Below are 25,004 nucleotides of genomic sequence, written 5' to 3'. Positions count from 1 at the left end.
AGTGTCATGTGGGATGAGGAAGAAATTGCTGATTCATCTAGATCTGAATCTAAAGAAGCAGCGACTGAGCGGGCTACAACATGCCCAGGATACGTCGAGAGTCATGCCCGCATCCGGACCGCCTGCCATTTCCAGGGGTCCCCAGGTGTAAAGCTACGGTCCCCAGGGACAGGCCTGGACTGCAGTTCCTGTAATGGGGTTCAGTATAGATCAGCACAAGAGGGGCTCTGTCCTCAGGCTTCACTGCTCTACTCTCAGCAGAAACAGCTGCTCTCTGCTAGTCTAGTCACTGCGTGAGAAAACACAGGCTGGAGATTCTGGTCGGACCAGTTGATGATGTCATGCTGAGGATGATCACACCTTTCTGTACAAGCTGCTGCATGCGTGTGTGTTGTGTATAACATGTAACCCCTTCATCCCCATCCAGACAACGGGGGCCAGTGTGTACAGTACAGAACGTCACTGAGGAGAGATACTTTCATTTAAAAGATCAAGGGGCTGATTCACAAAGCTTTTCTGTTGAATTATCTCACCATACGTATTAACTCACAATTTATCTCTCCTTAACTTAACTTATGATTTATCTCTCCTTATTTGACTATACTGATGATTTATCTCTCCTTGGGCTTGATTCACAAAGCGGTGCTAACTGTTAGCACGCTTGTGAAAAGCACTTTATCACGCCTAAAAATCATTTGCACATGCTAATTAGCGCTCGCACGCAAAGTGCCGCGTGCAAAGGCCGGTGCACGCGAGACGTCGCATTGGATGCGCTCTAAATGGCGCATGGGTGCGACATTTAGGGCGCACCTAATGCGCCATTATAGGCGCATCAGGTGCGCCGTTTTCATTGCGCCTGATGCGACGTTTCGTGTGCACCGGCCTTTGCGTGTGGTACTTTGCACACGATCTGATTCACCTTGGTATGTGCTAACTACATAGCACCCTAGTTAGCACGCCCAAAGCCTTTAGGCGTGTTAACTAGGTTAGCACTGGTTAGTGAATCGGGCCCCTTGTCTGTTTATTTCATAAAATTAGGCTGTGTCCCCACTAGAGCAGAGAACGTACATTTTTTGTTTGTTCTCCACTCATCGCTCAACGGACAAGCAAATGGCTCCTATTTTATAAATCTGTCACTCTGCAACTGATCCGCGGGATCCATTGCAGTAAGCAGACCACACTCCTGTGCAGTCTGCAATAATCCCGGTAGGCGGATGCGTCTGCCCTGGGCCACTTGCTCCCTGTACGCAGGGATGAAGCAAGGGAATCCCCGTTGGGATGCAAAAGACCAATGGGAATCCTCAGCAACAGGGAGAATTCTCATTAGTTCATGGCGAACCAATAAAAATTCTCCCTGTTGCTAGGGAGAATTGACCGAATGCAACCTATGGAGAGCTCCACGCTCCTGTCGGTCTCCGGACTGAATATAGGTGAGCCGAGATCCCTTCGGACGGTGGGTGGATGTGGAGCAGATGGCACAGAGCGGATGCAAAATTGGCGGACGCGCTTACCGTGTCCATTTTGCATCTGCCCAAGTGGGAACCATGCTTTTTATCGCCTTACAGTTAAGATGAAAAATAAGTAAGCTTTTGAATCAACCCCCGAAGTCATAGCTCATAACTATATCTCTTTTGGAAGGATAGTTCCTTTTTGGAAATCTCACTGTCCTTCTTTCCTGCTCTAATGTCTGACTCTTAGGACTGATGTAAAAATGGGCGGCACAGTGGCATAGTGGGTGGCACTTCCCGTGTCTGCATAGGTTTCCTCCAGGCACTCCAGTTTATGGTTGGGTAATTGTGAGCCCCTCTGAGGGACAGTTAGTGACAAGACAAAATATACTCTGTACAGCGCTGAGAGAGATGTCGGCGCTATATCAATACTAAAAACAACAAGAGTAATAAAAAAAGGATGTGTACAAGTGAATATCACCAATAAGAAAGGGGCGACATTGTAGTGCATTTTATGGCCTTGCTTAGCTCTTAATGCTACAGGAAGATCAGAGGTGAAGAAAGGAGCTGTGTGATTTAGAAAAAAATGACATTGTGTGTTTTGTTCATAAATTCTTCATGATATGCCTGTCTAGCGTGATGAGGGTGTGGCCGGAGGTGTGGTGGGTGTGTCTTTTGCCAAAATATGTTTGCATTGAGAACTCTTTCTTGTCTCGAAAAGTTCAGAGATATGGAAAACGGATCACTGAGGGGAGCTGTTATCCAAAGCACATAAATCACTCCCAGAGCAGAACTCCCAAATGAGAACACTGCCAACTAATACGCTACACACAGGAGCTAGTTTCATTTTTTTTCTTAACCAAGTTGATCATTTAGGGCCCTTTTACACTTAATGCGCTGCGTCCAGTTGCAACTCAAAGCAATGCGTACAAGGTCCCTTATGGTCATCTTCGGCCAAGATCTGGCATCAGCTGTTGCACAATGTCACCTAGTGATTTGCCATGCTAGACAACTAAACGAGCAAGTTAAAAGGAACCAGAGGTGACAGACCTATGGAGGCTGCCATATTTATTTCCTTTTAAACAATACCAGTTGCCTGGCATCCTGCTGATCATTCTGGTATCAGTAAAGTCTGAATCACACACATAAAACAAGTATGTGGCTAATCTTGTCATATTTTTGTCAGAAACATCTGATCTGCATGCTTATTCAGGTTCTATGGCTAAAAGTATTAGAGGCAGAGGGTCAGCAGGACAGCCAGGCAATGTACATTGTTTAAAAGTGAATAAACTCCCTGCCCCTGCCTGTTTTCCGTCATTTCCTGTCCTGCTGACAGCCTGGGGTTAGGGTTAGGCTAGGTAGGGTGTCACAGGAGGAGAGCTGATGCAGAGGCAGCAGGTACAAAGGTATCAGGTTTGTGTGAGTAACCTTCATGTATTGCACCCAGTTCAGTGAGTAAGCTGTGTGCCATTTGTTAGTCTTGGTGTGTGTTGTTGTGTACTTTTTTACGTATTATTCTGTAGGCAGATGACGCAAAAAAGAATTTATTTTTTGTTTGTTTGTCGTTGGCTATAGTGCTACTAACCTCTCAACATCCATTTACAATGGACAGCTGTATATATCCCCTTTATCCTAAACCAAACCTGACCTACCCTGAATCATGTACAGTGTAACTATCGCAGTGGCACAGTGGCTCGCACTCACACATTGTAGCACAAGGGTCCCTGGTTCAAATCGCTATCTGAATGGAGTTTGTATGTTCTCCCTGGGTTTGCGTGGGTTTCCTCCCATGTCCCACGCTGGTTTAATGCCACATCCCAAAAACATCCAGATAAGTTAATCGGTCCTCCCAAAAAATTGGCCTTAAAGAGTACCGGAGCCGAAGTTCGGCTACACAGATTTAGACAGTACACAGAATACTTACCTAAAGAGAGGGAAGCCTCAGGATCCTATAGAGGCCTCCCTCCCAGTTGCGTTGTCCTCTGTTGCTGAGCGCGGGCCCCCAGAAGATTAGCGACAATGCATTGTCGCTAATCCTCACAGGCCACGCAGCTCTTCCTACTCCAACGTGGCTGCGTAATAGCCGACCCAGGACGCCTGCGCATACGTAATAACCTGGAGCCGTGGGCTCTGTGCTACTGCGCATGCATGGGCAGGCTCGCACGGCTACTGCATGGCCCCGCTTCCTGATGAGGAGCTGCACGGCCCGAGATGTGAAGGGGGCGCACTCTGCAATGGGGATTGGGGAGCTTTACAGCAGTGAAGGAAGCCTCGATAGGATCCGGAAGTTTCCCTCCTTTAAGGTAGCTAAGTGGTTTCGATCCCGAGATCACTTGAGGTGCCCATACATCAGACTATGTATGGGCAAATTGACCAAGAGACAGATCTCTCTCTGATTGAATCTGATTGGATAGAGATCTGTTGCCTGCCCATACACCGCAGGCCGATTCCTGATTTATTTCAGCATGAAATCACTTGAGAATCGGCCTTGTGACGCTGCATCTGCTGCCCCTGCCGCTCCCCCCCCCCCCCCCCCAAGTGTACAATGTTCCTCTCCGGTGCACCGTGCAGTGTGCTTAACCTGTCGGAGTTGTGCGCTAACTCCGTGCTCCAACCTCTGTCCACATACACCCGCCCCACATGGTTGCCGACATATACATGGGGGCGCATGTGATGTCACACACGCGCCTACTTTACGACGGCAACCACCTGAGGCGCGTGTATGTGGGCGGAGGATGGAGCACAGAGCCAGCGGCAGACACACTGCACGGAGCAACAGGGGCTACTTTACACTAGTGGGGACAACGCCGGGGATTCCGTCAAGTTTGTCACTCGTCCCAATATCACGTGCTGTTACAGCCAAACACCCGATCTTGAGTATCGGCCCTACATCTTGCAGCATGTTTGATCGGTACATGCGACCAATTTCGACCCGAAATTGCTGCCATTGTCGTTCAGGCATGCTCTTGGCAGCCCCGATTTTAGTCCAAACCTATTATAATAATCAAATCGAATGGTTGATTGGCCCCCAAGTCGCCTGATTACCTGTAGACTACAATCGGAACAACAGACAGTAAACAGTAACTTACTATGGTAATGATTGGAATGTGAGCTCTGCTGAGGGACAGTTAGTCAAATGACTGTATATACCATGTTAAAGCACTGCAAAAATGCAGTATAAGTAGTACACTAACTAACTAACTAAGAGTGAGCTATAATGGGGCATATTCAGGAAAATCGCCGGGAGCGCAGACCAATTTTACAGTTATTTACGTTGACAAGGTACCATGCACTGTGCAATTAGCACGACCTGCATTATCTAGGTAATGTGAGCATTGCTAGAATAACATGCATTACCCTTCTTGCTTAGTACGCATTACTCTAACAACGCTAGTGTTACCTAGGTAACGCAGGTTGCACTAATTGCGCACTGCGCTCTACCTCTTCACTGTAAGTAATGGTAAGATTATTGTGCGCTCCATGTGCATGGCAACTTTAGCAGTCTACCAAATACGCTCACGGTCACTGCAATATCAACAACATTGAGCATAAACTACACTAACAAAATATGTACGCATACATAAATACAGACATTATACAGTTATTACACATCCAAATTGCACTGGGCTTTCAGTGGAGCACACTAGCTAAACAAAAATATGTGTAAATGGTAAATCAGCTTTCCCCAAAGTTTTCTATATTCTACTCATTCTTTTCTTTCTAAAGAAAAAGGATCAAATAACCAAAAAAGCCAACATGTAGTCTCGGCAAGAGGTTTTGCAGCAATATGAGCTATAGCATGCCATTTAAGTAATGAAGTTTCGTCATTAGAGGATACCTGATACAGGTATGACACAAAGTGACCCTGTAGAGAGGGGGTTGTGGAGGCCGATACATATACTTAAACAACCCCAATTGCTTGGCTGTCTTGCAGGTCCTCTGCTTCTGAGTTTTTTGGTGGCACCCAAAAATAGTGTATACCCTTGATATGAGTACAAAGTTATAATTAAAAAAAATTGTAATAAAAATATTCAGACGTGTCTTACCTCCCAAGATACATGACACCGATATATTGGAAAAGATCCGTATTGAAGCACAATTGTACAGATGACAATGCATTTCATGGGTCTCTGCCCACTTCCTCAGGTCAATTACGAAGAAAAAAGTGCCTAAAAACAAGTCAATATTACTTGTGAGTATAAATTACCCACAATTCTGTCACTAATACAAGTAAAGCAATTGCCTACATGCATACTTGCGTTCCACTGCTCACCGTGTCACTTCCTGCCATGCCGCCCACTATACTTCAGTGAGGGGCACTCCAGCTCGGCGCCCCTCCCCACCCACAGCCAGGAGGGCGCACCCGCCTACTTCCGCCACCTGAGGAACCTGCCTCACGGGTGGCCCAGTCATGGAAGGAAGTGAAGTTAGATACTTACCTCAGTATAGGGAAGCCAGTCTCTGGATGATCCAGAGGCTTCTCCGATTTTTATGCAACCTACCCACGCTTGCCGAGATCCTCTTCTTCTTCATGGCCATGCTCCCTTCCGTGTATGAGAGTGGCTCCTGTGCCTAGGTGCAAGTATGGCCTAGGTGCAAGTATGGCCTAGGTGCAAGTATGCGCAGTAGCACAAAACAGCTTGTATGCGCCAGAAAAAGCCATGAATATGAGGTACTGTGCAGCCTACTGCACAGGCCATACTTGCACCTGCAAGTGGAAGGCAAAAGATCCAAAAGACTGCAAGGTAGTTGGCACTGTTTAAAGTGTACCTGAAAAAAGATACATAGCTGGGACTTCCTCCAGTCCCCACCGGCCTGATCGCTCCCACGCCGTCCTCTTCTGGATCCCCGTTCGCTCGCATCTGGCCCCATCAGGATCAGCCGGCACAGTCCAGTCAAGGCGCCCCCCCCCCCCCCCCCCCGTCTCGCTCTCTGTACTGCACAGGCGCAGAGCACCCCTGGCAACATGACCGCGCATGCACGGTTGGCCTTGGACTGGAGGACTTTTTGGGGCCAATTACGAGTGAACAAGGAGTCAGATAGGGACGGCGTGGTAGCAATCAGGCCAGAGGGGGCTGGAGGAAGCCCCGGGTATGTATGTCTTTATACTGTGGCCCCATCTCAGGTTCCCTTTAAAGAGAAATAAATATGGCACCCTCTATGTCACTCTCAATACAGGGTCAGTATTAGAGATGCCAATAATTGAATGCAGACCGTAGGCAGCTTAGAACAGGGCCAATTAGAATCCACTGAGCATGAATCAGAAGTTTGATTGGCTGAAATCCACGCTGCATAGAGCAGGAGTGGCTGCGACCTCTGCTAGATCCAGGTGTTTCAGGAATTACTGAAGCCAAACAATTAGCCTGACAGTTAAATAGTTGGCAATGTTTAATCAGGCTTAACTGCACCCATTACCAGTGCTGGAGAAGCATGCCGCTGCTGATTTGCCTCAAATCCGGGGCCTGGTTTGTAGAGGCATTTGCAGTGAGGTTAGCACAGCTTATTCAGCAAGCCTGGACTGGCTTAGGTAAAAAGTCCAGGCAAGCAACGAATCGAGCATTTTTACAGGACCCTAATCTATTCCAACATACTTCAGCTGTTATACAGAAGCTACATATCATTAAAGTGGACCTGAACGCTTGCACAGGATAGAGGGAAAACAAAGAGAAATGCACCCTGTATGTATTTAGAGAGTTAAGCCTGTCTAATTCCCCCTCATTTGTGTCTAATCACAAGTTGTAATTTGATCTCTCAGCTGTGTCAGCTCAGGAATCTCCTCTGCCACAGCAGGGCAGCTAATTTCTAAACACGGGATGTTAACCCTATATCTGGTTCCATACAAGTAGGAAGTAGACACACTGCAAATGTATTGCAGGATTTGTATCGGCTGTAACAAATAAATGATTTTATGCTGTTGTGTATCTTTTAGAGCACAGAGGAAGTTCGGAGTTCAGGTCCGCTTTAAGTATCAGTTTGTATTCTAGGAGTCTATTTGCCAAACGCTGGGAAGAATGCCGAGGGCTTATTCACCAGGGCACGGCAGGAGTTACGCAGCACGCGTTGCATAAATAGCGCCCCTCGTGTTACCTAGGTAGTGCATGCGGAATGCTGGTTATACTCAGGGCCTGATTTACTATAAGGCACCATAGGCATGTGCCTACAGGCGCCTGATGATGGAAAGGCGGTTTACTCCCCTCCCCCAGTGCCTCCCACCCTCTTTCCCTATGCAGAGTACTGAGCGGAATGTAAATGAGAGGTTACTCACCCGGGTGTCTGCATTGTACTGACTAGATCTCCCTTTAGTCAGGGGGCACCACTCGCTACCCAGGGGCGTTGCTAGGATCCTAAGAGATCTGGGGCACTTTTGGGCACTCCAGCTGAAAAATGGGTGTGGCTATACATCAAAATGTGGGTGTGGTCATGGGAGCCAAAATTACTTGAACTTAAAGAGAGTCTGAAGCGAGAATGAATCTCGCTTCAGACCTCATAGATAGCAGGGGCATGTGTGTCCCTGCTAAAACGCCGCTATCCCGCGGCTTAACGGGGGTCCCTTCACCCCCATATCCCCTCGGTGCAGCGGGGGAGCGCTTCCGCATTGGGGCAGGGCTAACCGCCGCAGCCCTGCCCCACGCGCGTCTGTCAGCGCGTATCTCCGCCTCTCCCCGCCCCTCTCAGTCTTCCTTCACTGAGAGGGGCGGGGGAGAGGCGGCGATGCGCCGCTGATAGACGCGCTGTAAGGCAGGGCTGCAGCCGTTAGACCAATTTGGTCGTTGATTTTGCGGGGGGGGGGGGGGGTTGGGGGTGAAGGGACTCCCGTTTAGCCGCGGGATAGCGGCGGTTTAGCAGGGGAACACGTGCCCCTGCTAACTATGAGCTCTGAAGCAAGAATTATTCTCGCTTCAGTGTCTCTTTAACAGCGGTCTAAGTAGGCCTGCCCAGCAAAATGTTGGTTGAAGCCCCCTCTCCATTAATAATAATAATAATAAAATAGCATATCATAAATAGGCAGTGTCACTTAAACATAACTAGGCAAAGTTACCTGGCTTCTGTGCTGGCTGCTCTGGCTTTTTGCTGGGCGGCCCAGCCTGCTACCACTCCCCCCATATCATTCCCTGACCCTCTACTGGACCCCTTCTCATGCTCCCATGGACCTCCCATTGAGGCAACACAACTTCCCAGCATGAGGAATCACAGCTCCCTGCATGCCCCAATAAAGGCACCACAGCATCTAGCATGGCACCATATCACTCAGCACACTCCCCATTGTTGTGTGCTGTGGTGCTCTGCTGGGTGCTATGGTGCCTCTATGGGCCATGCTGGGTGCAGTGGTGCCATGTTGGGTGGTGTGGTGCCTTTGTGGGGCATGCTGGGTACGTTGTGGTGCCAAGCTGGGTGCTGTGGTGCCTCTAGTCTGCCTGGGGGACATATGGGGCACCCCAGAATAGATAAGGGGCACATGCCACTGATCTTTGGGACTAGCAATGCCCCCGTCGCTACCTAATACTAAGGGGCACCTGTAGCTACCTATGATGGGCAAGGGAGGTAAGGGAGAAGTGACAGCTGGACCAGCCAGCACACTTGTGGGACGGTTTGGTGGGGTTTGCAGGTTCAAGGAGGAAGAACTCTAGGGTGCCAGGACATCTGTGCCTATAGGCTCCTGTGATGTAAATCCAGGCCTGGTTATACTAGGCAATTGCTGCTTAGTATAACCAGCATTCCCCGTGCACTACTTCCACAACATGCATTACGTAACTGCAGGGCTCGATTTCTGGAAAGGCCACCAAGGCCAAAAACAGGTCTACACGGTGATCCCCAAAGGCGAAGCAGGAAGTGATGCTCACTTCCTGTTAAGCAACCAATGACGTGCGTGGAAGTGTCTTGCTAAAATACACTTCCATGCAAGCTCGACTCTGAAAACTGCGGCGGGTTTTTTAAATGTGCGCGCCTTACCATAGCTTACCATAGACTTACATGATTTCTGGTCCGCAGCAGATCGCCGCACGATAACGTAGGTATGGTCGCGTGTTGGGGCACTTCCGGCGCAGTGTACCGCAACATGGGGAGTGTGAACTACCCCACAAACTTACATTAGGCAGCGGTGGGGTGCGGTAAGTTTACCTCACCGCACCGCCTCAGTGTGAATGTGCCCTGAGGGTTTAGGGAAACATGGTAACATGGACAACAGGTATCTACTCGCCATACAGCCATATGGTGCATGTGTGAGAGCAGATATTTCCCACATTAGTGATGCTGCAGCCCACCAACATGTACAGGTGCATATGTTTGTATGGGACAGGATAAAGTGTACCTGTAATTCATCAGTAATCAATCCTTAACTGTGTGTCGTTTCCATAAATAATAAATTGGGCATTAAAACTTCCTTTCACACAGCATTTGCATTCTCTGGATAGGGGACGCAGACTGGACAAAGCCAGTTGTGCTATCAGATACTCTCTGTATAGGGAGTGCCTCAGGGCTCAGTGAATATCACATAGGAATGCTAAATGTAATTTTGCCTTCTTAAAACAGAATGCAATGATTCAGCTGTAAGTGAGCAACTGTAGTTTACCATGATGCATCACTCCTGAATATGCAAATCATCTCTGTATGCCCCTGAAAGCCAAACACACCTCCAGAACCACTGGTGTACAGTGAGCCTGTAGCGAATACATTTTACAGAGCCACACCAATCCAACATACATACAGCCTGTTTCGGAGTTTCTGGTCCTCATCAGTGTATGGTATGGATTGTTATGTTTCTATTGGATAAAGCTTGGACTGGTACTAAGGAAGGAACACCCAGACAGCTCATAGTGACCCAGAACCACCTGGAAGGTGTACTGTAAAGGGTTTAAAGGACACCCGAGGTGAAAATAAACTAATGAAATAAACAATTGTATCTATCCTTCTTCTCCTCCTAAAAATTACTTTTTAAAGGGAAGGTTCAGGGAGTGGGAAAAAAAAATAAAAATCCATATCCACTTACCTGGGGCTTCCTCCAGCCCGTGGCAGGCAGGAGGTGCCCTCGCCGCCGATCCGCAGGCTCCCGGTGGTCTCCGGTGGCCGACCCGACCTGGCCAAGCCAGCTGCCAGGTCGGGCTCTTCTGCGCTCCAACGACAGGCTCTTTTGCGTTCCACGCGGGCGCGCTGACGTCATCGGACGTCCTCCGAGCTATACTGCGCAGGCGCAGGACTACTGCGCCTGTGCAGTACAGCCCGGAGGACGTCCGATGACGTCAGCGTGCCCGCGTGGAACGCAGATTGTAGCGCAGAAGAGCCCGACCTGGCAGCCGGGCCTGGCCAGGTCGGGTCGGCCACCGGAGACGGCCGGGAGCCTCCGGAGTGGCGGCGAGGGCACCTCCTGCCTGCCACGGGCTGGAGGAAGCCCCAGGTAAGTGGATATGGATTTTTTTTTTTTTTCCCACTCAGGAAGGGTGATTTTAGGGTTAGTCATCAGGAAGGGGGGTTTAGAGTTAGGCATCAGGAAGGGGGGTTTAGAATTAGGCGTCAGGAAGGGGGGGGGGGAGTTACGGTTAGGCATTGGAGAGTTCTGTGTGAGAGTAGGGTTAGGTTTAGTTGTAGTAAAATATCATTAATATATGCAGATATTTTATTATGATAATTGACACTATTTACAGTTTAAAAACGAATAATATTGGTAGATGATAACGATAATTTTATTAACGAAAAGGGGCACCCATTTTTCCTCGCCAGAAGATGGAGCTATCTGTGCAGATGAGGGATGGGAATAAGTGAGGAAAACCTCGGCCAGACATATACAGTGTGCATTAAAAAAATACATTTTATATACGACAAAGTAGGAACTGAACGTATACAACACAGAGTGTGTAGCATGCGTGTGGCAGAATACGTATGCAGCAGAGTATGATGTTCATGTGGCGTATGAAGTGTTTAGAGTATATAGTAGGAATAGTACATTGCGCTTATGGGGTATATAGTGTTTACACTGAGTTCATAGTTTTTATGGACACTGGAAGATACTGTATATTGCACTATGGAATTCAGATACTCATTATGGTTTCACACTGTTCTTTATCCTCAGAGCCAATGGATCGCTTCCTGAAGACGTGAAATATGAAGGTAACAAGTTGGTATTTCCAGGTGTGGTGGTCCCAACGTACGCTGGATTGTACAGCTGCCAGGCAATAAACGAGGTCGGCGCCCGACAAGCCAGCGGCAGCGTGTTCATCGCAGGTGGGTATACGGGGTGATCTGTATAACGTGACTGTCTTTTCTGTATCCCCTTCAGTGATTTCAAATAAAAATTTGTATAATGAACCGTGGGACCCGAGCATAATACCCAATATCTTCATTCTTATATTGTATAATAGAAGGCAGGCGGCGGCGTAGTGTGCGGGGGGTGCAGGCTGCACAAGCAGAAGCAATCGAGTCTCCAGCCGAATGAGCTAATTAGGATTGGGGTATCTAGGGATGGGGAGAGGGGGGACGACATCATTTCTCCCACCCTTTCCACGCCCCCCCCCCCCCCCCTTCCTTGTGTCACTCTTGTGAGTGAATCTCACCTGATCCTGATGAATCCATGCTCCTCGGCAGCTGGCCGCTTCACTCACAAGCAGCACCACTACAGTTAATGGTTAGGAGGCATTAGAATTTAAAATTGGTGGCTTGGGGTTAGATCACACTTTAGATTTTCCTTGGCTGAAAATATCAAATCTGATTATCTCTGCTGGAAATCTAACATGTGCAGGTGTCCACTGACATTGCTGCCCTCCCCTCCAGCCCTCTCTCCTGAGGGCATTGTCCCCGTGGGAACATGCTTTTTGACATTCCCATAAACAGGTGATTTTTTTTTCTTATCCTCTGCCTCCTCTCCACATAGAACAGAACAGGATGCTTTGCTGGGAGACATGCAGCATGTGTGTATAACACTTGTACATGAACTTGCACCCGAAAATAATCTCTGGTGACAATTATGCAAAGTGCGCTGGCCTTAAGGTAGCTATACAACTAGCCATGATGGGCAGATTTGACCAAGAGACAAATCTCTCTCTAATCGAATCTGATTAGAAAGAGCTCTGTCGGCTGCCCATACACCCCAGGCCGATTCCCGATCAATATTATACTGAAATTAATCTGGAATCGGCATTGTGACGCCGCATCCGCCGCCTCACTGGCCCAACGCTGTCTCCCTAATGTAGAATGTACCTCCCTGGTGCCCAGTGCACTCTACATTCCCTGGCCGTGGCCACCGCTTGTCTTCCACTGCCTCTGGGTGCTGTCTTTCATCCATACACGCGCCCCACGTGGTTGCTGGAGTAACACGGGCACATATGTGACGTTACACACGCCCGCATTACTCCAGAAACCACGTGGGGAGCGTGTATAGATGAAGGGCGGCGCCCAGAGTCAACGGACGACAAGTGGTGGCTGCAGACAGGTAATGTATAGTGCACTGGCCAGCAGGGGGGGATGAGGGGTTGGGGGAGTGGTACATTGCATATTACATGGGACAGCATCGGGGGTTTCATCACTTGTCCCGATATCGCTCACCGTATGGCCACATGCACAATCGAGCAAGTCAGCCCTACATCTTGCATAATGTCCGACCAATTAAATTGACCAATTTCGGCCCGAAATTGGTCACATTGTTGATTGAGCATGAACTTGGCGGCACTGATTTTCATATGATTCCGATTATAATAATCAAATCTGATGGATGATCTGATGTATGGCCACCTTAAGTGGTACACTGCTCATGTTGCCATCCAGTTTTAAAAATCTTCATACAATCTCCTTCACCTACCTCGGCCTTAAGGCACGTACACACGCCATACTTCAGCAAACGACGTGTTCATCAGATCCTCCTACTGGGCGGATGTTCTGCCGACAGTAGGACGTGTGTACAGTCTGTCAGCAGACTAATAAGACTGTGTCTGACCGATCCGCTGAGCGAATCTGTCAGAAACAGTCTTATCAGTCTGCCGACAGACTGTACACACGTCTTACTGTCGGCAGAACGTCCGACCAGCGGGAGGGTCTGATGGACCCGTCGTTTGCTGAAGTATGGCGTGTGTACGGGCCTTTAGATAGAGAGACTCAACATAATTTATAATCAATATGCAGTGTTGATTTAACATCCTTACCCATACATTTTACAGACAATTAATACCTTCACCCAGGTAATTAGGATAATTAACACCTGCATAATGAGTTTTAAATTTGAATAGACTCTTTGTTGCATGGAGTAAGTGAATTTTCCATACATATAATTATCTGGGTATTTCCTACACCTCATTTATACTCAATGAGTTGCTTGTATTAGTGACGAAATATCTTCTGGAATGTAAAAATGTGCCCAGCTAAAACGACTTATTTTTGACTTTGGAATTGGATATACCATGAGGCCTGGGAATCACTTGCGATTTTGCCACTTAAAGTACATCTGAACTGGGGGATATGGAGGCCACCATATTAATTTCCCTTTTAACAATATCAGTTGCCTGGCAGCCCTGCTGATCTCTGGGACTGCAGTGGTGTCTGAATCACACACCTGAAACAACCATGCAGCTTATACTTCAGTCAGAAACATTTGATCTGAATGCTTGTTCAGGATCTATGGCTAAAGGTAGCCATACACTGGTCGATTTGCCATCAGATTCGACCAACAGATAGATCGCTCTCTGATCGAATCTGATCAGAGAGGGATCGTATGGCTACCTTTACTGCAAACAGATTGTGAACCGATTTCAGCCTGAAACCGTTCACAATCTGTTGTGGTGGTGCTGCTGCCGCCGCTCCCCCCCGCATATATTACCTGCTCCGCCGGCGCGAGTCCTCCCGGTCACCGCTGCTCTGTCTCCGCTTTGGTCTCCAGGTCCGGCATGCTTTGCTTGTTCCTGCCTGGCAGGAAGTTTAAACAGTAGAGCGCCCTCTACTGTTTAAACTTCCTGCCGGGCAGGAGGAACTGAAGCATGCCGGAGACCAGCGCAGACACGGAGCAGCGGTGACCGGGGGTAGTCGCGCTGGCGGAGCAGGTAATGTATGCGGCTCTATTGTGTCGGTCGTCGGGCAATCGAACGCCGCTAGCGACGCGCTTCCCTACCCGCGGGCGATCGACGGTAATTTTCCGCACGGAGCGATCGACGGGATCGGACGAAATGGATCGAAATTCGGCGTGTAGCGCGAACGATTGACAGCAGATTCGATCCCAGTGATCGAATCTGCTGTCGAAACGGCGGCAAATCGGGCCAGTGTATGGCCAGCTTAAAAGTATTAGAGATAGAGGGCCATATGAAATTAACCTTCTCTCCTAAGTTTTCTCCTAGGTGATATCTTCACAACTTGTCCCATAATACGCCTTTTAAGCCACAAGCAAGCAAAGAAAATACTAAAAATAAATTTGAAAGTACTATTTCACCAAATTTGGGGTATTTTTGCAATTGTAAAATGCTGAAATGCTAGTTTAAAGAGGAAATGAAAATGATCTCCTAGGAGATAACTCTGGTGAAAAATTGAATTGCATATGGGCCAGAGGGGCATATGTTTTCTCCTAGGAGATCATTTTTCATTATATTTCAATTCACTTTTCAGCACTCTGCAATTGAAAAAGTACCAAAAAGTAGGGGTGGCAGGGCTGTATTTCTGGGCTCATCACATGAGGTGTGGTCAGGGTGGGACGGGGACATCAAAGTGAAATTGACATGAAAAGGTGGAATTAGAGTCGCGTGACATTAAAGCGTCAATGTTTCCTGTTCTCCCCTTACCAGCTGCCTGGTGCTGGATATTTACCACAAGCTGAGCAAAGCTAAGTGGCCAGATACAAGTCTAACAGAAACTGAGATCCTGTATTTCCTGCGGCTCATGCGTCTCTGTACATTATACGGCTGTGGTGTCGCACTTACAGTCCATAGCAAGATATATAGTCTGTATTAGGTACAATTAGTCAGAATCAGGAAGCTGCACCTAAAGGCTGGGTACCCACAATGCAATTTTCCCATCAAATTGACAGTAAAGTTCCAGTCGATAATTTCCAACATGTCCCTTCTGCTTCCGATTGAGAACGGGATTGATTTTGTGCAGTGCAGATCTCTAAATCGTATATGTTGGAAATTATCGAACGACTGGATATTTCCCATCGATCTTATGGAAAAATTGCATTGTGTGTAGTAGACATTATCGTGTCAGCGCAAGCAGAACGCAAGCTCAGACATGGGCATATACACAACAGGCCAGTAAAATGACATTTACACATAGCACCCTGTAACTTTACTGGTACTCACATAACATGCATTGCGTATTTAGCGCAACTCGCGTTACTTAGTTAAAGTGTACCCGAGGCGGCATGTTCTCTGTTCCGTAAAATGCCTAATGTCTCTGTGCATCCACTCTGCACAGCTCTCTGCCCCCCTCCCCCATGTCCTCACCCCCCAAAATTGACAACAAGCAGCTTTTTGGCAGATAACAGCTAAGAGGCTTCCCTTGCAGGAGAGCATGCAAGGTGGGAGTTTGGATAGCTCTCACTGGGGTTGATTCACTGAAGGAAATAGCGTGAGTAACAGAGAAGGCTGTGCTCCTGTATCAAAGCACATGAAGGTCTCCTCTGTCCAATTCAAAGTCCTGACAAAGGTCCTGAGTCTTCCTTGGTCCAGAGATTTTTCAGACAATATAACAGGCCATATGGAAAAGCTGACATAAGGTTGACAAAAGTAACATGTTCTTTGTTTTACTCCACAGAGCACGAGCCCCGGAATGTAGACCTGATGTCAGTATCGCTAGTGTCAGTGGCTGTGGTGACTGTCGTCTTGTTGGTCATTCTGGTGATAACTGTAGTTCTAGTGAATCGTCATCACAAAAGGAAGACAAAAAGACTCTCTGAGAAGATGTAAGTACCAGTAAAAAGTCTGATCTCTGAGCAATGTAAGATGGAAGTGTGTACAAGGGAGGCTAGGTGCCCAAAATCTATGCATAGAAACATTACGTTGCTAAATAGTCTACTGTTTTTCTCATGAAATAATTTGGGAGGAGGTAGTTCTGCAGTTAGTGATGACACTGTCTTTGTTGTCATTTTGGGGCAAGGTTTGTGGGAACAGGGCACTGGAATGCAAAAGCTCTGAACCTGAGAGGTCTATACTTCGGGTAATGTGAACAAGTAAATGCTGGGAGTACGTTTTGCGGAACCGTCGCACTAGTTGGGTGTCGGGTGGTGCTACTACTGTAAATTATCGGTAATTTTTTTTTCCACTACACAGGACTCATTGTCACTTGAACCCTCCCCTTCTAGTGCCTAAAACGAAGGCCCTGACCTAATGCCCACCTAATGCCCTGCCCCCCCCCCCCCCCCCCGGGAGCCCCCCCTCCCCAGAGCTTAAAAAGAACCACCTTACCTAGAGTCTAAAATGACTCACCACCACCACCACCAAATGCCTAACCCTACCTCCCCTTGTAAGTGCCTAAATTGAATCTCCTAATCCCAGGACCCAAATGTCCACTAGTTGTCGCCAATCGTCCTCAACCCTCAATTCCTATGTAGTAGTCGATTGGCTATGGCTACTAACCCCATCGGGAACCCAACTCACACGATTACCGATAATTAACACAGGCATCTATCAGATACCTGCCGATCCCCACGCCCAAATGACCTGATCTGAATGCTGGATCTAATGTTGATCAAGGGTCAGATGTGCTGATCTTACACCAAAATGCCAGGTGGCAAAAAAGCTGGGCAAGAGTAAAGTCGTGTCTGCTTTATGGAGGTAAGTCCACCGCTTCCTCCAAGCAAATTTTAAGGTTTTATCCACTTTTATCCTGCTGGCGCCTCTGCTCCCCGTTTGCTGGCCAAGAGTAAGATCAACTACGGTCTTCAAGAATACACAAAGTCCAAGATCATCTCCCAGATGAGGACACATATATGACTAGGAAAATAGGGTGTGCGGCCAATTGAGTGGAGTATGTTTGCATCCTTGTGAGATTAGTTTTGATGACTATCTTGCCCCATGAGAGGACTATCATGATATGTGCTCCTAGTCTTTAGACAGGTTGATGCAGGGCATACGTGGCATTATGGATGTTCCAGGGCCAGTAGTAGGACACACATGAATCTAGAGGAGCCTATGTACAGTACGTAACTGTTAGGGTTGCGGAAAGGGCTGTTGACCGCCCCACTATGATACGGACCACCCAAGCGCAGAGTCTAAGTGACCACGGGTCTTCACCCACGACCCCTTGAGGGGGAAGCAGGACCACTACCCCAGGAGGGGGAAGTGGAACTTCGCTGCCTAGTGCCCACCAGGTTGCGCTCAGGATAATCCCACAGTGGGTTGGAGAACAGGTGACGTCTCAGTGTGGAGAGCCAAGGTACAGGTGTACTCGAAGTCGAAGGCAAGCCAAGATCAGGGCAGGCGGAGATCAGAATGGTCAGGGACAGGCCAGAGGTCGAGGCAGGCAGCAGACGGTCAATAGCGGAGAGACAAGCCAGGGATCAAGACGGGCAGCAGACAGGGGTAGTCGAGGTCACAAGCCAGGGGTCAATACCGGGAAAACAATCAATATAATAACAGGTTCACTGGGCACACGCTGTATGAACAAACAGCACTGAGTTATGGGCAGAACCGTTTAAATAGGGCAATGGGCGCCAAAATGAGCGCCCGCGCATGCGCGCAGCGCGCAGCGAGGAGTGCACGTGCGCGCGGCGCCGCGTGCGCATGCGCGCAACCCAACGCGCGCACTGCGCACGCGCACAGCGCCGTGCGCGCCATGACAGTCTACAGGGACTACAAATCCCAGCGCGCGCGCGCGTGTATGGATGTAATCTAACACCTCTGATATTTGATGATCTGTAGGGACCTTTGGCTATATCCTGAATTGATGGTGTTTGAGTGGCTGGTGTGCATTGAGGGTGCAGAGAGTGAATTAGTTTTGTATACATGTGGCAATGTATTTTTTGCCCATCAGTCTACAGGCACTTTGAAATATTCTATAATGATAAGATCTCTATGAGGAACAAGGAATGTTGGTGCTAATGGTGGCCATAGACTTATAGAGGGCCACTAGATTAAACCATCAGATAGATCCCTGTCAGATCAAATGTGATCTGAGAGAGATCTATTACTTCCACTCACTAGGCATAGACTTTTAATAGATTTCAGCAGGTAATCATTTTCAGCTCAAGATCAATCAGACAATTGTTCAGGCCAACTGTGACATTGATTTCAAGCAGATGTGAGCAGAGTGTCAGATATCGATGGGAAAAATCGATAAGCGTATGGCCACCTTAACTGTGGAGATAGGCTATTATCAGCACCATGGAATATGTTAGCACTTTATATATCAATAATAAGAAGAATTATTTAAAGGACAACTATCAGGAAAAAATTGTAAAATATAAAATGCATACATATAAAATGTACAATTCTCCCAGAGTAAAGAAGAAGAAGAAAATCGATGAGTTTACCTTAAAGAGAATCTGTATTGTTAAAATCGCACAAAAGTAAACATACCAGTGCGTTAGGGGACATCTCCTATTCCCCTCTGTCACAATTTCGCCGCTCCCGCCGCATTAAAAGTAGTCAAAAACTGTTTTTAAAAGTTTGTTTATAAACAAACAAAATGGCCACCAAAACCGGAAGTAGGTTGATGTACAGTATGTCCACACATAGAAAATACATCCATACACAAGCAGGCTGTATACAGCCTTCCTTTTGAATCTCAAGAGATCATTTGTGTGTTTCTTTCCCCCTGCAGCTATCTTCCACTGAAGAGTGACAGGCTGATTGTTTCTTCCTGCAGACAGCTCTGCGGTGTCTGTAATTCCTCAGCATGTGACAGCCCAGCTCCTTTCACAGCCTAACAGAGGACGATTTATCCAGCTTGTAAAGCTCTCTTCTCTCACTAAGAGAGCAGAGAGGCTGCCTAACCTAATTAACACACACGGGAGTGTGCATAGAGGGGGCGTGCATAACAGATCAACAACACTGAAGAGTTGGCAGCCTTCAAAACACAGGGAGACAAATCCGACAGGGGAAAGATAAGTTGATTTATTACAGAGACGGTGATAGTAGAAAGTGCTGCAGTAAGCCAGAGCACATTAGAATAGGTTTAGGAACTTGTAGGGTAGTAGAAAAAAGGATGACATTTTTGTTACAGAGTCTCTTTAAGTGACAAAAACATAAGAAAAAAGTAGTTTCTAGTGCAATTTAATCTGGGAAAAATTTACATTTTATATGAATGTATGTTACATTTTACAATTTTTTTTACAATAGTGGTTCTTTAAAACAAAAAAAGGGAAAATTTGTAGGTTGAGTACATCCTATGAAGCTCAACAGTGATGTAATAAAGACCATTTATTGCCCACTATAAAACAATATGTTTCAAAGGACCAGCCCACTTCACCAGGTATAAAGTGTAAAAGCAATGTGGCCTGAGCCCCTCTGTAAGGGACAGTGCGTGACTCTGACGTTTCCTCATGTAGTGATGGCAAGTAATGGGTGCTGCCCTGCTGCCTTATTGTTAGGCTGCTGGAAGCAGATATCCCTGTGATTCCCACACGGCCATAAACATCCCAGCGTTAGTAAATCTTGTGTGTTTTACAGTGAGGAGCTTTCCACGTTATCCCGACAGACGTCACGACGGAGGCTTTCCACCTCAGCCAGCACAGACACCAGGATGCAGGTGAGATCCCTGTCCCAGATTGATGTGTATCAGTAAACAAATGGTTGTGCAAGTGCTTCTCCAATAGTTATCACCAAAGAAAAGCTGCAGTCAAGATGCTCTATTCCAGACAGTAGATCAGACGAATATATCCTAAAAACTCAGCAAAAGCAGGGTAGCAGACAGACTGGGATATACAACCAGCTTTAGCAAGCAGAATCCTGCAGCTCCCCAGTGCTCACAAAGACAAGGTGACCATCACCAGGGATAAAAGCACTGATGAGTATGCAGGTAAGTTCCGACCGGTTTCAGCAACTTCTGAGGACCGCAAAAGCCGAAACCGGTCGGCACTGACTAGAGAGTGGGCATCTCAACGTTTTTACCATTTGCATGATTAGAACTTTTAGTGCTTTAAGGCTTTTGTAGATTAAATGGGTCTCTGTTGTGCAGGGCCCACAATGTAAGTGACTGTTTCTACATTTATTTTGTGTTGTTATAATAAAGGTTTGTGGAGTACTTACCTGCATACTCATCAGTGCTTTTATCCCTGATGATGGTCACTTTGCCTTGTGAACACTGTGGGCTGCAGGATTCTGCTTGCTAAAGCTGGTTGTCTGCTACCCTGCTTGTGCTGAGTTTTTAGGATAAATCAGTATACAAAATGCAGATGATGGAAGGAATTCGGATGACAGATTATTACACAATTATTTTACCGAACTCCACCCATAATAAGCAGTTACATTTCATTTTCCTCAACCAACACCCTCTGAACCAACATAAAGACAATAACAGGGTTGGGAGAATGAATGCTGAGCGACTTACAAGGGTCACAGGCTGGTGAAAACAACAGAAATTAAATGCTAACTAAGAGCACATGGTGTAGGGGGAGGGGCAACTGGAGCATCAGAAGTACTGAGAAGAGCTATTGGAGCAGGAAGAGTAGTGGGAGTGGGGGGGCACTTATGCAAGAGACAGGGGCACATGTGGCAGAAAAAAAGGGGTATTTGGAGCAGAGATGAGACAAATGTAACAGTGCTTAGGGCAGGTGAAGGAATACTTATCAGTGTTTCTTAACATTATCATATATATATATATATATTTTTTTTTATATATATATGATAAATTCTACCAGATGGCATTAAAATACTGTAAGTCACTGCACTTTCCTCTCTAGATATAATGGATGTATAGTGTATTTTTCAATGTTTTTCCTTATTTTCCCTTTAAAATATATAGAAAATAAGAAGTAATTACTAAAAAAATAAATATATATATAAAATCCACAAAAAGCCTAATTTGACTTGAAAAAAAAACAATATATAGATAATTTAGGTGTTATCAGTAGTGATAAAGTTATTGTTCAAGTAATCTGCGCTGATCTGTGGGAACAACCTCAGCAGTGAAGTTCTTTGTGTTTTTAAACACGCTAGACAGAATTTGGTCCAGGTGGCTGTTTGTGGCTGTCTGGCCTTAGAAGTTAGCATATGAACTGGTGTTCCTTGAACTTGTTCAAAGATCTTGCATGGTGGGTGTTTTAAAGCGGACCCAAACCAAACATTTTTTTAATTAAAAATATTTAGTTGCACCACTCTGACACATACAAAGATAAATAAACACTCCTTCAAACCTATGATCATTTCAGTGCACCCTTCTCTTTTCATAGCTAGGGTTATACTGGGGGCAGCCATTAGCAATTCCTCCATTGCCGGACACCATCTACTCCACCAGTTTGCCGGAAAAATCCCGGCAATTTGAAAGGAAGGGAGGGGTTTCTCCAATAAATGTAAAATATTTTATATTTGTCATCATGCAGCTGAAAAAAGGCTGCTATTTATTATTATAATTAGAAAATAGATTTTATTTCTGAAATCTTGTATTTTTAATGTGGGTCCACTTTAACCGCAGCAGTGGCTAAGTGCATTGTTCCCCTACTTACCCTTCCTGGTGGAAGCAACTCCATCTAGAGCCGGTGCTTCCATAAGGTCACTGGGCAACTGCCTAAGGCACCAAGCTTCTTAGGTGCCCCACAAGTCAGGGACTGTGGAGGTCACAAGTTTACTGTAAGTACAGTATGAAAATGTAAAGGGCCCCACATTCATTTTTGCCCAGGGCCTTATTTTACCTATTGCTGGGAATAAATGATGAGTTTTTTTCGGGCAGATTTACTAGCCGATTGTTTTTTTTCAGTTCGATCCTCTGATCAATTTTCTGATCTTTTTTCGGAACGATTTCCATTTACTTCTATGAAAAATCGTTCAGAAAAACGATCAAAACCAGATCGGACCTGTTGGAAGTTATCTATCGAGCCATCTATCTGCCGAAAAAACTCATTGTGTATTCCCAGCATAAACTAGTCCCTGACTCCATTGTCCCACCATTGTCCCTCCTCTCACCTCCATACACAAAGGGCACATTGCTTGGGTATACTCAAGCTTTGTGTCTGTACAGTGCTCATGGGCAGCGCGGTAGCATAGTGGTTAGCCCTCTAGCCTTGCAGCACTGGGTCCCCAGTTCGTATCCCACCCAGGTGGGTTTCCTTCGGGCACTCCAGTTTCCTCCCACATCCCAAAAACATACAGATAAGATAATCAGCTTCCCCTTAAATTGGCCCTAGACTACGATACATACACTACGTAACACATATATAGGCATTTGACTCTAGTAGGCATTAGCATGTGAGCTCCTCTGAGGGACAGTTAAGTGACAAGACAATATACTCTGTACAGTGCTGCAGAAGATGTCGGCGATATATAAATATTAACCACTTCCATACCATGAAATTGTGTGCTGATCTGTGCTGCGTGGGCTCTCCAGCCCACAGCACAGATCAGCTAGCAGCCAGGGCGATCAGACTTCCCCCCTTTTTTCCCCACTAGGGGGATGTCCTGCTGGGGGGGTCTGATCGCCGCCGGCTGCTTGCGCTTGCGGGGGGGGCTCTTCAAAGCCCCCCTCCGCAGCGCTTCCTGGCCTCCTTCCCCTTCCCTCCCTCTCCCTCCCCCTGTGAGCGGCGCAGGACGGATTGGGATAGGCGCCTGATGGGATAGGCTTTAGCCTATCAGATGCCGGCGATCTCCGGCCAATCAGAGGCCGGGGATTGCCGATCTCCTCTACGGCGCTGCTGCGCAGCAGCGCCGTATACATGTAAACACCGGGGAAGATCTTCCCCGTGTGTTTACATTTACCCTGCGAGCCGCCGATCGGCTCGCAGGGTGTTCACGGAGACACCCTCCGTGAACTGACATGGAACGGCCGCTCGTATGGTATACACTTCAGGATTCAGGGGCATATATATACGCACCGAGAATCCGGAAGTGGTTAAATAATAATAAAAAAATAATAATGTTAATAATAAATAAATATAATAATAATAATATTAATTATACAGTGCTCATTCCCTGCAGTGGCTCAAACCTACTAGAGTGATTTTGTGAGCGTTTAAGGAGCGATTCAAAACGCTAGCGATTTCCCTAAGCGCCCAGCTAATGTTAAAGGATACCCCAACTGAAATGTGACATAATGAGATAGACATGTGTATGTACAGTGCCTAGCACACAGATAACTATGCTGTGTTCCTTTTTTTCTTTCTCTGCCTGAAAGCGTTAAATATCAGGTATGTAAGTGGCTGACTCAGTCCTGACTCAGACAGGAAATGACTACAGTGTGACCCTCACTGATAAGAAATTCCAACTATAAAACACTTTCCTAGCAGAAAATGGCCTCTGAGAGCAAGAAAGAGGTAAAAAAGGGGAATTTCTTATCAGTGAGGGTCACACTGTAGTCACTTCCTGTCTGAGTCAGGAGTGAGTCAGCCACTTACATACCTGATATTTAACGCTTTCGGGCAGAGTAAGAAAAAAAGGAACACAGCATAGTTATCTGTGTGCTAGGCACTGTACATACACATGTCTATCTCATTATGTCACATTTCAGTTGGGGTATCCTTTAATGGATGGGCCAAATTCCATTGGAGCGATTGCGATTACCAAATCGCAAAACGTAGGACATGCAGCATTTGTAGCGTTAGCTATTAATGTTTAGTGATTAGCTGCGTTTATGCAATGTAAAGTATATAAATGCTGGCGTAATCGCTCGTCAGATCCTACACAGAGCGATTTTGCTAGCTCTTTTACATTACTGCACACTGTAAAAAAATAAAAATTAATTGAAAGGACCAATCAGAATTAAAAACGCTAATTGCTACACAATCACTGGGAAAAAGCTGACACTTTTTAACAACGCTACCAAAATCGCCAGCAATCGCTTATGAAATCGCTTACAAACAGCTAATTAAAAACGCTAGCGATTGCAATTAGCGATAGCATTTTGTAGTGGGTTCCAGGCCTAAAGCAGAGTACCCCAACCCTGTCCTCAGGGCCCACCAACAGTACATGTTTTGCAGGAAACCACAAACATGCACAGGTGAGGTGATTAATGTCTCAGCAGAGCTGATTAACTACCTGTGTGGATTTCCATAAAAGATGCACTGTTGGTGGGCCTTGTGGACAGGGTTGGGGAACACTGGTAAAGGACCTATCTCAGTCCTGACGGGTGACCCTAACAGCTCCTGTGTACACACCATTGGAGTAAGAGCACAGGGAGGGGCAGGAGGAGGGCAATTTAGGCAAGAATAGTAGAAGGTTGATAACATTCCAAGGAGAGATAACTGATGAACTCTGTTTCTTATTGGCTGAAATGATGTGATGCTCAGGCATATTCAGTGCAACCCCAGTAACTAGACTTTCCTTCTCTTTCAGCTGGAAGAAGGTCTGCCGTTGAGAGGGGGGCATCACCCCGACAGCCTGCGGGACCCCAGTATCAGCTCCATGATGGTATGAAACATCATCTCCTCTGATATCTTTGTACTCTTTAGCCCAAGGCCAATGTCACCAGCCGCCCCCCCCCCCCCCTTCAGTCTAGGTAGCGAGATTA

The 25,004-nt window shown here is 46.8% G+C and overlaps 2 protein-coding genes across 2 annotated transcripts in view; one reads left to right on the top strand and one right to left on the bottom strand.

Moving 5' to 3' along the window:
• Nucleotides 1–25,004, bottom strand: part of GGA1 (golgi associated, gamma adaptin ear containing, ARF binding protein 1) — a 468,858-nt gene that overhangs the window by 349,686 nt on the left and 94,168 nt on the right. The window lies entirely within an intron of this gene.
• NECTIN4 (nectin cell adhesion molecule 4) overlaps nucleotides 1–25,004 on the top strand; it is a 106,337-nt gene that overhangs the window by 74,957 nt on the left and 6,376 nt on the right. Inside the window, exons 5-8 of the mRNA XM_068252847.1 lie at nucleotides 11,512–11,663; nucleotides 16,164–16,311; nucleotides 20,018–20,096; nucleotides 24,830–24,904. Of these exons, the coding sequence (XP_068108948.1) occupies nucleotides 11,512–11,663; nucleotides 16,164–16,311; nucleotides 20,018–20,096; nucleotides 24,830–24,904 (454 nt within the window). The remainder of the gene's footprint in view (nucleotides 1–11,511; nucleotides 11,664–16,163; nucleotides 16,312–20,017; nucleotides 20,097–24,829; nucleotides 24,905–25,004) is intronic.

Source organism: Hyperolius riggenbachi, chromosome 9 (assembly GCF_040937935.1).
Source record: "Hyperolius riggenbachi isolate aHypRig1 chromosome 9, aHypRig1.pri, whole genome shotgun sequence".
Taxonomy (NCBI): domain Eukaryota; kingdom Metazoa; phylum Chordata; class Amphibia; order Anura; family Hyperoliidae; genus Hyperolius; species Hyperolius riggenbachi.
Note: the sequence above shows the minus strand (reverse complement) of the source record. Positions and strands in the feature narration are given on the sequence as shown.